General features: G+C 34.3%; 2 protein-coding genes across 2 annotated transcripts; both read left to right on the forward strand.

Annotated features, from left to right (window-relative positions):
* Positions 1–3,758: 3,758 nt before the first annotated feature.
* LOC134242223 (neuronal acetylcholine receptor subunit beta-4-like) lies at positions 3,759–4,613 on the forward strand. The gene has a single exon (XM_062724311.1). It carries the CDS (start codon positions 3,759–3,761, stop codon positions 4,611–4,613), a length of 855 nt encoding a protein of 284 aa, XP_062580295.1.
* Positions 4,614–8,289: 3,676 nt separating this feature from the next.
* On the forward strand, positions 8,290–9,637 carry LOC134242218 (acetylcholine receptor subunit beta-like). Its single transcript, XM_062724306.1, has one exon. The coding sequence runs from the start codon at positions 8,364–8,366 to the stop codon at positions 9,615–9,617; it is 1,254 nt and encodes a 417-aa protein (XP_062580290.1). The 5' UTR covers positions 8,290–8,363; the 3' UTR covers positions 9,618–9,637.
* Positions 9,638–14,852: the final 5,215 nt, after the last annotated feature.

A 14,852-nucleotide genomic window follows, 5' to 3' on the forward strand; every position in this document is an offset into this window, starting at 1 on the left:
GGATCAAATCCTTACTTCGCGACTCTAGAGCAGACGCTCTTAAGGACCACTGCACCACGCGGGCGACGGAGAAATAATTGATTTGATGTTCGTATAATACATGATATAAAAGATTAGACCGGGAATCAATCCAAGGACTCCTAGGCCTGCAACGACAATCAGGTTTGAGCTCTGCCAATAGAGGTATCCAAGCCAATAACCACGGATCAATTAACCTCTTACATTCCTCCAGATCCAAACTCCTAATTCATGTGCAATAAAGCTCAATATTGGTGCAAGGCACATTACCAGTGTTAACGGAAGAAGAAGAATAGGACCCATCTTAATTTGTATTTACCCAAGTTATTTTTGACCCTGGTAAGACTTTCACCTGCAAGTGCTCAATCATACCGAATCATATACTAAACAGGAATAGAAGAAAATGTCTGGCTGGATCGGTAGTCGAGCCCAGGATCCCTGCATCACTAGTCAAGTGCTCTACCAACCGAGATATCCGATTTTACATACATTTATATACATTTTCTCACACCTACATGTAGTCATCATCTCGAGAGTAATCGCATCCTTTCTGACCAGAAGCGTGGCTTTCGAGAGAGACAAACATGTGAAAGTCAACCGATCACAACAATCCGTAATCGGACAAGAAATCTTGACCAGTGCCATCAGGTGGAGGGTGCAAGGGTTAACCATCAAACTGCATGGACTACGGTGTGATAGGACAGACATTGAACTAGACCCAAAACTTTCTTGAATAGAAGCAAGCTAGTAGTCTGGATCTGATTGATGGAGAGAGGCTAACTGTAACAACTGGAATATCCCAGAGCATGTACTTGCTCCCCTGCTGTTTCTGCTCTACACCAATGGCCTACCAATAACTTCCATGTTGTGACAAATCCACAACAAGGCCTTTTGCAGACGATTGCCTGCTGAACCGTGGAGGAGTCACGACCACTCTTCAGTGAGACCTAGTAGACCAACTACAAGAAAAAATGGAAAACTGACTGGATGTCGTGCTAGCTTAAACCCTGAAAAGTATTGGTAATTTATACACATCACCATAAAATGCATAGAGACACGTATTTGATTATTTTAAAGCCAGTTATTCCATTAAATTACCATATGTGAAGTAATGACCTGCATGGCTATCAACTCTTTACTCGAGGGCCTTACAGTATCCCAGCAAGGGAAAATGTGTCTTATAAAATCTCCTTTCTGGGATAATGACGTGAGGTACGCTGTTTTCCCATCATGAATCTGGAATTTTCCATTGGTATTCTTATGGTTGGAATATGATGGTAAGTATGGGAGATACTGACGATGAATCTGTCATCAAGAATCTGGTTGATATGTTTCCCGGTTCACTTGCCTTGTGAGTGTTGAGGTTAGTTGAGTACACCCTATTCTGTGATTGATGCTTTATATTAATCGCTTGGTAGGTTGATTGACCAAGGTAACGTACCGACTCTGTTTGGAAGACACATGAAAACTGTTGGTTCAAGATATCTGTGTGATCGTTTGGGCTGGAATGAAGTAAAACCTCGTTCTGCAAAGGATCTAGACACACATAAACTGTCTCATCGCTTTCTTTTGATGTACGAGTTTAGCTTTTTTGTTTTTTGAGCTCTCTTCTCCAAACACATTGTTGATAATTTTGAGATTCGACTTCGTATACTATTTGTTAGTGAGCCTCACTATACTTCCTCCAGTTATTTTGGGATTTTGTTACGGAGAATTTTCTATGTGCTTGTCGTTTCATTAAAATACTAAGTCTCCGGATGTTTTGACCTCACCATGGCTGATTGAAAAAGCTAGAAATGATATTTGATGGCACATGAGTTAACGGAATGGGTGCATTCCATATCACATCTGTTGGAGACTAGTGGAAGCAATGTTACCGAAATTTTGCCAGATTGTCTTCCAAATAATGATGCTTTGGCTTCTGCTTTAGACCAAAGATGCATGAGTCTTCTTGCTGAGTGATGTCGGAGGGGCACAATAAACACAGCGTTTATTTTTTTTTTTAATACAATATCATAATCATTTATTCCTGTAAGAAGTCTTGTTTCTCTGAGAAGGATGGTGCATTTGTCAAGGATGTTGTTACCAAGCGTTGGGAAGTCGATGACTTGCTGACACCTTAGGTTGCTGAAGGTGTCTATAAATTGTTGATCGAGTTGATGGATAGTTATTTCCCTTAACTGAAGTACATGCCCTGTTGATATCGGGAAGATTTTTTTTATCTTTGAAATAATTTTTATCCTAAAATATAATTTTTGATCAACTTCCAAATCAGAAGTGCGTAAATGGAGCTTTATTAAAAATATTTGAAATGTAATAATTTTTCATATTATTTACAATAATGAAAAAATTAACATTAAAATTTCCAAATTTACGTAATTTGGTGAATTCAGAGACATTTTGGTGAGACTTTTCAATTATTTTACCACTGTTTTTAAGAACTATAGGATCGGACAACCATGACCCATGAGATTTCTTTAGAAAGAAACAAAATTTGGGATACCCAAACAAACTACACAGTGATTCCCTATATTTATATTACGAGGCAATCAAACTCAAAAGTCTATTATAACAATTCAAATTGGGAGCAAAGCAAACACGGATCTCTAAGACCATCAGAGACCGGATCAGGTGCCTCGGAAGAGTAAACATTCCCTGTCGACCGGTCACACCCGCCATATACTGGTACTCCTTTCATTATATCAACATCACAGCTATTTCCATGTCATTTTAAAAAGAGAACGATTGCGTTTAACTGAAAAATAAAACGAATAAAAATGTTTGATTTCATATCCGATTATTTTTTTTATAACTGAACTAAGATTATCTTGCTAAATATACATTTATAATTTACTGAAAACCATCGTTGGAGACCGTCTGTGAAATCGCTTAAATCAATACAGGGAACAAAAATCTTTTTTAACTTTTAGCAATAGTAATTCTTTCCATCCTTTCATAAAATAAACTAGGCGATAAAGCTTATCACAATAAAGTACTCCCCAGCACTTAATTCGTATTGTAAGTTAGAATCAAGCCATTACTTTTGATTGAAATTGCAGAATAGGAAGTCGGTCATTTTCGTCAACCTAATGAAAAACATCGATTACAAATGAATACTTCTGGAAAGACAAAGTGTTGTTTTGCAGAATAAATATCAGAATATAGATTGTATTGGAGCTAACATTACTTTATAAGGTCAGATAGAAATTTAAATATCATTAAGTGACATTACCAGCAAAAGCATCTTCAACAGTATTGAGAGCCATGGACTAGGTAATTCATTATCATCATCAAATAACAAAAACACACTATTCTTATGAATGGAAATATAAATGTTACCCTATGCAACTTTTGTGAATTTCACCATTATTGATGGATATCGGACAAAAGAGAGTAGGAATTTTGTTAGACATCATCGTGTTCCTCTTTTTTCTCATCCAAGTCCGTCAAACTTACAATCTTTACGATGAACTGGATCTGCAATCCACCTTATTCAACTCTACATACGACAGAAACATCCGACCAGGGATTAATAGGGACATCCCATTACAAATTGATACCAACTTCATCTTCAAAGGTATTAAAGAGGTGGACGAATCCCTTGGAAAATTCTCAATTACGGGGGCTTTGAATGTCTATTGGTTTGATGATCGTTTGACTTGGAATCCGCAAGACTACGGTGGGAATTTAGAATCAATTCTTGTCCCACAAAAAAGATATGGGTGCCATTTCTTCTTAACATGCATGCTTTTGGTGAAGTAAAATATACTGGACACGAGGAATTGACAGTAAGAGTAGAAAGTAATGGAGCTGTATCGTGGTCAATTCCAAACCTTTACGAAAGTACATGTCAGTTCGATTTGTCAAACTACCCTTTTGATTCTCAGACCTGTACGGTACCGTTCTACGTGACCTTATTCCGACCATCAGAAATATTTTTTAATATATCACGTAATATCGCAAACATGTTGATATACAGCCCAAATGGACTGTGGGATGTCACAGAAACCCAAATTTACACCACAATTAACGCAATCCAATTTCAAGAGGTTCGCCTAACCGTTAGTATGAAAAGACGATCTGCCTACTATATATCTAGTTTAATCCTTCCAATCTGTTTTCTTTCCTTCCTCCAGTTATTTGTCTTTATGATGCCGCATGAGTCTGGTGAACGTGTTGGATTTGCTGTCACCGTCTTGTTGGCTGTTGCTGTCTATCTGACGCTCGTACAAGACAAATTGCCAGAGGATTCACAGCCAAGCGTGGCCTACCTTAGCTACAAACTTTTGGTTGACTTTATTATAGGTATATTCAACGTGGTGGGAGTTATAATGGGATTGCGCTTTTATCATCGCGAGGAGGTTGATGTTTCTAAGCTTTCACAGCTGTTTTACAGAGTAATGTTCCGCCAAAGTTACAGAAGGAAAGTTAGAGACGTTGAAAAATTATCTGCTGAAGATGTTACTGGGATCAACACCACGTACGCATTGACGTGGAAGGACATCGGTATGGCCATCGATCGCTTCTGTTTCATTTTAAGTGGTCTTTCCCTGGCATTGTGTAACTTAGTTTATTTCATAGTTGTTGCATCATGATTCAAATAATGGGCCATACACAAGAAATAGAAATACAGTAAAACATGGATATAGCGAATTCACGGATATAGCGAAGTTTTTCTGGGTCCCCGGCAAAATTCTTAACAAATCTTTGTAAAATTTTACGGTTATAATGAACTCTGATATAACGAATTTACGGATATAGCGAACTGATTTTGAGTCCCGTTGGGTTAAATATAATGAAATATACATCTTTTATAACGAACTTTCAAAGATTATAAAAAGTTTGATAAATTGAACTGACTTTATTTCCGTTTAGCATTTGTATATAAAATTCAATTCATAATAAAACCTAAGTTATCGAAGATAAGTTTTGCAATATATTTGCTTCCCTAACATATTTGGTAATAATACCTGAAGGAAAACATGCATATTGCGAATTCGCTATAATGGTTATACAAATTCGTTATACGGATATAACGAATTACGGATATAGCGAATTTTTCATTATCTTATCACCACATCGTGAAGTAAAAATCTAAGTCAAATTCATCTTCGAATCGAACTATTCTCATTCAAGATTGTTCTTGCTTTCTTGTTAATTTTTCATTTCTTATCACTTTTTGGAACTTACACTCTTTGAATTTTACTTTCAAGATTCTTTACGATACTTTTAATTAAACATTAGCAATAAATAGCACGATATACAAGGATCTGGAGTCAGCATTTACACCAAAGTGTACTAAATTAAGACTTTAAAACCTAAGATTTAGCACATCTCTTCCACTATCAAGATCTCGCCTGATTCTCAGGTTTGCAATATTTTTGTCGTCAATCGTTCACGCTGCAATGACTGTTTTGCTGAATGTCCAATCACCTACCTCAGAATTTTAACGTCAAATACTAGTACGCAGACCGAATCAAGAATGAAATACAAATGTAACTATTTTTTTAATGTATGACTTGCCTTCTGGTATTATATGAGGTGAAATCATCACAAAGACAACATTTAGGGATTCATGCTTTTTCTGTCAATATGCCTATGATCCAAAAAAAAATTTCGGACTGTTTTATCAGTCGTGTGTTATCATCCCGCAGATTCTAAAACTTAATTGGTCCTGTAACTGATGAACAATCTTCGAAGAATGAAAACGACAAAGTTTCAAAATCTGATTGATTTTAATTCTAGTAATCTGGACAATAGTAGTACTTCACCAGAAAAGATGAATTGTTTTATGGACTTTTCATCTTGAATACTGTTCGTTTTCTGCATGTTTCATTGCACATGGGGTTTAAGTTAAAACAAATTCTAATTGCACACACAAGTACTCTGAAGTTGACATCAAAAAGATGCTTAAGTTTCTGATTGACAATATCTATGTGGTTTTTTGAAACCAGGTATTTCAACAATCTGTTGGAATTCCCATGGGTACCAATTGCGCTCTGTTATTAGCAGACCTATTTTTATATCCATATGAATCAGAATTTGTGCAAAATCTAATGCGTGAAAAGAAGAAGACACTTCCTGTGGCCTTCAACTCGACATTTAGATATATCGACGACGTATTGTCAATTAACAATAGTAATTTCCATTCCTACGTCGATAGGGTATATCCTGATGAGCTTGAGATAAAAGATTAGAGTCTGATACATCTGTTTCATACTTTGATATTTTACTTGAAAAAGACGTTAGTGGTAATCTAACAACCAAGCTATATGATAAACGCGATGACTTTAACTTTTCTATCGTCAACTTCCTTTACTTATGCAGTAATATACCTTCATCACCTGCATACGGAGTCTATATATCTCAGTTGATTCGATAAGCAAGAGCATGCTCTACGTATGAACAATTTCTAAAACGGGGTAAATTATTATCAAGCAAGTTGATGAAACAAGAATATCAACAGTCTCGTTTAAAGTCATCATTTCGTAAATTCTATGGTCGATGCAATGACATTGTCAGCAAATACAATTTATCATTGAGACAAATACTGACTGACATTTTTCATGCTTATTGTTAGTCCATTATTTATACACTGAATTGATGACGGATTTTTCCGTTATTTCCCGATCATGACAAGGAGCACACAGCGGGTGTGACCGGTCAGCAGGTGATGCTCACTCCTCCATGGCACCTGATCCCACCTCTGATGTTTCGGAGGTCCGTGTTTGCTCTGCTCCTATTTTGTATTGTTTTATGGACTTTGATATTGAATACTATTCGTTATCTCAATATCCTTCTCTCATTCGATAAGCTAAATGAGGTAAGTTATTGAGAAATATAATTATGAAACACGAATATCAACAGTGTCATTTGAAATCATCACTTTAGGATCGATACAATGAACTTGCCAGGAAATATAATCTATCATAATGTAAAATGCTGACTGAAGTTTTTCATGCTTATTGTAAGACCATTATTTACACACTGAATTGTCGAAGAATTTTCCTGTTATTTCCCGATCAATGACCAGGAGCATACGGCACAGGGGGCACTCCTTTGTGGCACTTTATCCAACTTCTGAAGTTTTAAAGGTCTGATTTTTCTGATTCATAATTTGTACTGTTTAATGGTCTTTTAATTTTGAATACTGTACGTTTGTTATCTGCATATATTTCATGTCTTTCAAATTACATCTTTGCATTCTTTCAAATTACATCTTATTTGATTTATGCGAGATTTCAACATTCCTTTGCAATTTCTCGCCCCTTGTCAAAGTCCTTCTTTTTATGTTTTGCACAGCCCCGGCGTAATCTTCCTCAGAATAAAAAAATAGTTTAAAATTGTTATACATATTAAAAGATTAGATTTTCCAAAAGTTTGACTTTTTAAAAATAAATGCCGGCAAGTGATTTTAATATAAAATCCTACTTTTATTTTTATGTAATTCACCATTTATGACGTGTCGAACACAACATATAATTTTCATGCATGTCTCCAACCTGCAACTGGTTCGATACGCAAGATACTGCTCTCTATATCAATTTCTACACCGAGACAAGCTTATGGAAAACATGTTGATAAAACAAAGAAAAGTTGGCTCGTTTAAAGTCAACATTTAATTCAATAACTGATTTTTCTGTTCGCTTGATCATGACAAGGAGCAAACAGAGAATGAGTGCTGTCAACAGGGAATGTTTACTGCACTTTGACATCTGATCCCACATCTGATGATATTAGATGTCCGTGTTTCCTTTACTCCTGATTTATGTTGTTTGACTTTGATTATTTTCTTTTTTTTATCTTTCATTGCACTAGATTTTAGATTTAGCCTATTCACAATTGCAAGTAGTATACAGGATCATATTCCATTTTAGTATCTTTTGGTGAAAAAAAATCACGGTGCATTTTGATATCATCATCTCAAAGGCAAATCAAAATATGTGTATTTTGGTTTAAATAAAGGTATTAAACCCTTAACCACTTTATTAGAAATTATAAATATATCCAGGTAGGAATTTAAATATCCGTGAACAAAAGAGAATAATGTAACTTACTGCTTTGCGTCATCCATAATGTCATTTATAGGCGGGTCATGTGACAAACCCATTATTAATTTCATTGTAAGAATCCACACAAGACCAGGACAGAAACCCTTGAAAACAAAACCTAAAAATGTACCTTTGATATATGAATTCAATGAGTTGTGCCGAAATTTTTTTTTCCTGCGCTCTGCATGCTCTGATTCGCCCCTTTTCGTACATATATATATATATAAATAAAATTTAAACAACCTACTTTATTACTTAGCTGGTGTCCATGTTAAAATACAGTTTTCTTGCTTAATGGGGGACAGACTGAAGAGCGCAAAGGGTGTATCCCACATCTTAATAATCCTCTTTGGTGTGATCCCTATTTCGCTGACTTACAGTCTTCACAACGAGTTGGACCTCCACTCCGCTATATTCAACTCTACCTACGACAGAGATATTCGACCAGGGATAAACAGGGACCTCCCGTTACAAATTGATACCACCTTCATCTTAAAAAGCATCAAAGATTTAGAAGAATCCACCGGTAAATTCTCAGTAACGGGGGCTTTGAGTGTCTATTGGATCGATGATCGTTTGACATGGAATCCAAATAACTATGGTGGGAATCTCCATTCCATCATTGTTCCACAAAAGAAGATATGGATACCCTATATCCTTAATATGCATGATTTTGGTGAAATTAAATATACCGGGCATAGTGAATTGACTCTGAGAGTAGAGAGTAATGGCTTTGTTGTATGGAATATTCCAAATCTTTACGAGAGTACGTGTGACTTTGATTTGTCTAAGTATCCCTTTGATTCTCAGACTTGCGTGTTACCGTTCTATGTAGTAGGATTCGGTCATGCAGAGGTATTATTTAATATCTCAGAAACAAATAAGATAGCAAACACGTCAATATACAGTGAGAATGGTCTTTGGGCTGTTACAGGAACCCAAATTTACACCACAATCAACGAACTTGATTTTCAAGAGGTTCGCGTAAGTGTTAGTATGAAAAGACGATCAGCCTACTATATATCTAGTTTAATCCTTCCAATCTGTTTTCTTTCCTTCCTCCAGTTATTTGTCTTTATTATGCCGCATGAGTCTGGTGAACGTGTTGGATTTGCTGTCACTGTCTTGTTGGCTGTTGCTGTCTATCTGACGCTCATACAAGACAAATTACCAGAAGCTTCACAGCCCAGCGTGGCCTACCTTAGCTACAAACTTTTGGTAGACTTCATCACAGGAATATTTGTTGTGGTCGGAGTTATTGTGGGGTTGCGCTTTTATCATCGTGAAGAGGAAAAGGTAATTCCGAAGGTTTTTCAGCTGTTTCACAGAATATTGTTTCCCGGAACTTTCTTGAGCTCACTGCTGAGGAGGAAGCCGAAAGTGACGGACGACGAGAAGGTTTCTTCTGATGACGGGGCCGTGAACATGGAATATAGTACAACGACGTGGAGTGATGTAGGAAAGGCCACCGACCGATTCTGTTTAATTTTATCTTGTCTTTCTTTTGTGCTATGTAACTTCGTTTACTTCATTGTCGCAACTTCTTGATACTGGTAGTTTAATTAATTTTTAACATACAAAAGAAAGGACAGTTTTTTTGGTTTATATTTATTAATAATTTAATTCTGGTTGTAACGCTGTATTTGATTGGATAAAAAATTTACTTCATATCGTATAAAATACGTCACAATGACTTACGTCAAAAACGTATCAATCCGCCTGACGTTACATTCAAATTTTGTCCAGATTATCATTTTTTTGACAAGATCTTTGTTTCTTACATCAAATGAATGAAAATTAAATTATAAGCAATGAAGATGTTCCATTTTATACTATATTGTGTTCAGTTTACTTTTTTATAAAATTTGTACTAAAATTTTGTATAAAAGATATACAATAAAATGAAAAATTTATACTTATATTAATATCTATTGAGTGTTCATGTATCTTTATATGACAAGAAGTGCATAGCTCTTCCTTTACTATATTGTGTTCTACTGTAAAATTTGTACTAAAATTTTGCATGATATACAATAAAATAAAAATTTAACAATGACACATTCCCGTTATTCATTTTTTAACCTTTGAAAATATAGTTGTGCTATGATTTCTAGTATTAATTTCGCTTTTAGATCTACATTATTGACACTAGGGGTATAATATATGAAAACATGGAAGCTGAAGAGTGTTAACATTTTCCCGTTTATGGGTTGCTTTTTTGTAAGTAATAAATTCAAAAGATAAGCATCTTTCTGCAACGAAATTATGCTGAAGTCAACTACGTATTTACAGGCAGGACGATGAATGATGACCCGTAACTCAATGGGGCCTTCTACAGACACTTTTGTATATATTTTTTTGGCTTGGAAATGAGAATGAGAATCGCCACAAAATAGAATTTTTCTTTTCGAATTTGGTTTCGGAAATCTTGACAAGCGAGGGGTTACAGTATTAAGGTTACCGTTCTTCCGTCTTTCCTTTTGTATCTAACATGTAGTTTAACTGTAGAATTCACATCTTTATCCTTCTTTACTATTTAATGACATTTAAATAGACTCAGAATCCTCATTACAAAGTGCCATCATGTATTTAATGTTTTGATTGAACAGATGATTGAGGTTTTCCTTAGCAAAACATGGACATTCCATTCTATCTTTAACATATAGGTGGTAGCCATCGTTGTTCATCACCGTCCATTTTCTCATTACATATAGGTGATAGCCATCGATGTTCTGGAACTTCTACTATACCAATTAGACTTTCCAAGATTCGTTACAAAGTTACATTTTGCACCTCTTTGCGCCTCTTCTGTTTGTTTTAATTGGACAGACAACTTTGAAGATGTAACAATGTAGCCCTATTTATTTGTATTTGATGTTTTCAGAGGAGGGCTACAATTCAGAGAAAAAATCATAATGTTGCAAATATTTACATATAAGATAAGGCAAAATGGAGGCAAAAATAAATTATTTGCATTCAATTTTAATGGAATGGATTGTTCACTTTCAACAACTAAGCCCCTATTGCGCAATAAAGAAGGTGAAATAAAACTGCATGTTTACCACTTGTGTCTTGCTCTGTATAGCCATTCAAGTTCTTCTCTCAAGGGGAGAAATGTAATAGAAAGGCTTGAAAAGGTAAATGCTTTTGTTGATAAAAGTTATGATGTTGAAATACACGGTATAAAACACGTTATAAAATAATAAACTAAGAAATGGATAATTCTGTAATTTTTGGATCAACTCAGACTTTATTTCATGATTTGTATTTTTGAGTTCTGACATGAAATGGCAATAAATTAAAAAGATACCAATAATTTGAGTCAAATCAAAGTCTCAAAAGTCTTTCAGAATTTTTCTCACTATACCTAACAGTCATTTCTATTTTAAAGCATGTCCTCTCTAAGGAAACAAACAGAAACAAACAAAGCACAATTCTTTGTCCTAGCACCTTATAGACGTCCCTTTAGATGAGTCAGAGAATTACTGCTGAATGGCCCTATACTAGTAATTAATCCTATGAATCTGATTTACTGAGAGTGAAAGGTTAAATATCGGTGCGATACTTAAAATATTTTTGAACCAATTACATAGAGCCTTGGCATGAAATTGTTTTGTCTACAAGAAAAGGTAAATATCGGGTTCATTTCCAAACACGTTATTTAAATCCATGATAAGATCTAATATTATTTTTATCATTTATTCCCAGCTCTCTGATTGGCTCAAAATCACAAAGTAAAAAATAAAGACTTATTACTATTTATATAATCTGAAATGCATATCGACTTGAGGTTTCATAAAATGGAGAAATTTGTGAAACAAAATAGTACTGTATTACACACTAATTTAGTGTATGATTTGATGTTTCTAGAAAAAAAATATTTATTTCAACTTTTACTAACCTTTTTTCAATGTTCTGTATTTGATGAGACAAAAGAGGGCATTGGATAAGGATTACTTCATGTTAATTAAAACATGTTCGATATGTGTGTCAAATATTGATACAAAACTTAATCACTTAATCAAATAAATGAAGTATTCTGAATAAGTAAATCGTCTAAATCACTCCATCAATATAAAGGAAACGCATTTACATTAAACAGTGTAATTTATTTTGATCTCTCGTCTCTAATTGTTAAAGGGAGAAAACTTTTCCAATTATTTTCAAAATTTGTTTTGTCAATCTATGTAAAAAATAATATAACAAATGTAGCCCTTTAATTGAATCATATATCTTCACAGAAAAATAATCGACCTCGCACTTCGTGCTTGGTAAATTTGTGAAGGATAGGGGTATGCGAAATCCATCAAAGGGCTATATTTATATAATATTGTCAGTCAAAATAAAAAAAAAATTAAACCACTTATTAAATGATCAAGGACAATTCACCACCTACGTTTTCCATACAAATTGTTAGACCAATGTCACACCTGCCGTGTGTCGTCTGCTCCCAATCATGATCGGGAAAACGAAAATTATGTAGACAATTTACTGGGCAAAACATGGTCTAACAATCAGTGTGAAATACGAACACGGGTTAAAGATAGGTTGTTTTTACTGACAACGTTGATCATATAACGTGCAAAATGATGACTATGAGATGTTGATATTCTTGTTTCTTAATAGATTGTCACGTTTTAGAAATTTATTGAATGTAAAGGTGCTCTTGTGTATTGAATCAAGACATCAGATCAATACATAGGACACACAGCTTTTGTAATCTATAAAGGGGGATATTAGGGCTCCTCTAATTAGGCATCTTGTCTCATCTCTGGAATTTCCTGGAGTCCGTGATTTCTCTCTTCACAGATTTGTAATTGTTTTAAATTTCTTTTTGTATTGTTGACTTATTTATGGAATTTTTATTTCTCTGTTTAAACTTTTATTGTTTAAAAAATTCATATGTTTATATATATATATATTTTATATATATATATATATATATATATATATATATATATATATATATATATATATATATATATATATATATATATATATATATAAGATTTTGCCTCTCGCGTAACATAGCAAAAATAAAGTTCTCGCGAATAAATAGTGATTTACAGTAGTATTCAATATTTGCCTGATGCCATTTTTAAAATAATCTTATGTTTATGAAACATATGGAGATAACGAACAATATTCAAGATCAAAAGTCCATAAAACAATACAAAATATGAGCAGAGCAAACACGGACCTCCAAAACATCAGATGTGGGATCAGGTGCCATGTAGGAGTGAACATCCTTTAACGACCGGTCACACCTGCCGAAGCCTCCTTATCATGATCGGGAAATGACGGGAAAATCCGTCGTCAATTCAGTGTATAAATAATGGACTAACAAATAATATGAAAAACGTCAGTCAGCATTGGACTCAATGATCAATTGTATTTGCTGACCAAGTCATTGTATCGACCATAGAACTTACGAAATTATGACTAAATGTGACTGTTGATATTCTTGTTTCGTCAACTTGTTTTCAATAATTTACCTTGTTTTAGAAATTGTTCATACGTAGAGCGTGTCTTGCGTATCGAATCAACTGAGATATATGAACTCCGTATGCTTGTGATGAAGGTATATTGCTGCAATAGTAAGGAAGTTGACAAATGAAAAGTTAAAGTCATCATGTTTATCATAGAGCTTGGTTGTTAGATTACCATTAACGTCTTTTTCAAGAAAAATTTGAAACAGTTGTCGCAGACTCTGTGATATCTCGAGCTCACCAGGATATATCGTATGGACATAAAAATGGAAATTACCATTGTTCATTGACAGTACGTCATCGATATATCTTAATGTTGAGTGGAAGGCCACAGCAAGTGTTTTCTTTTTTTTCACGCATAAGATTTTGCACAAATTCTGCTTCATATGAATACAAAAATAGGTCTGTTAATAACGGGGCGCAATTGGTATTCATGGGAATTCCGATAGATTGTTGGAAGACCTGGTCTCCAAAAACCACATTGTTATTGTCAATCAGAAACTAAAGCAACTTTTTGATGTCAACCTCATAGTACTTGTGTGTACAATCAGAATGTTTTTAACAAAATTATTTTGCAAATGACCAATGACAAGGTAAGTAAATTGACGAGTTCCATTTTTATTGCAAGCAGCTGTCAATGATATTAAAAAGCCTGGACTTTAATTAATTCTTGGGAATTGTTGTGTATAAAGTTGAAAAGTAGAAAGTATTTAAGTTGTTGATTTTTCTTAAAACCTTGTAATTTCAAATTGTCCAAAAGTTCTTTGGATTTTTTAGGTATCTACATCTGATTTACATCACTTCTCGAATATATGGTTGCACAGTACTCTTGAAGTTTCTCCTTCATTACTGTTCATTTAAATAATAAAATGCTTTCTTTGTTTGTTATTACTGGAATTAACGAAAGCAGCTCTTGCAGAAAAAATACATAACCCGCGTAAGCGTTTATATTTATATCTGTTTAATTAATCATTTAAAGTAGGATTAAAGATTAATTATTGTATTAATGATGCGAATGTCTTTATACGTTTCATTGATGGAACAGCCACTGATCAAGAAATCTGTACAGGCGACATGCCTAATGTAGTTCATGCAGTGATTAACGCAATGGGTTTTCTTAAGAAATAAAGGAGAAAATATTCAGTGGATGTAAATATATCTTAGTGAGGAGTAAAGAAAGAGACTTTGTTGAGCAACTACTGGAATCCGCTATGTATCTTTTTGAGGAAGGATTCTTATGAAGATTCGGAATCCAATATAGATATGTTAGTTCAAATTCATTTTGATTCTTTGG

The sequence above is a fragment of the Saccostrea cucullata genome, unplaced genomic scaffold, assembly GCF_032062105.1.
Source record: "Saccostrea cucullata isolate Sc308-1 unplaced genomic scaffold, CSIRO_AGI_Scuc_v1 ctg489, whole genome shotgun sequence".
Taxonomy (NCBI): domain Eukaryota; kingdom Metazoa; phylum Mollusca; class Bivalvia; order Ostreida; family Ostreidae; genus Saccostrea; species Saccostrea cuccullata.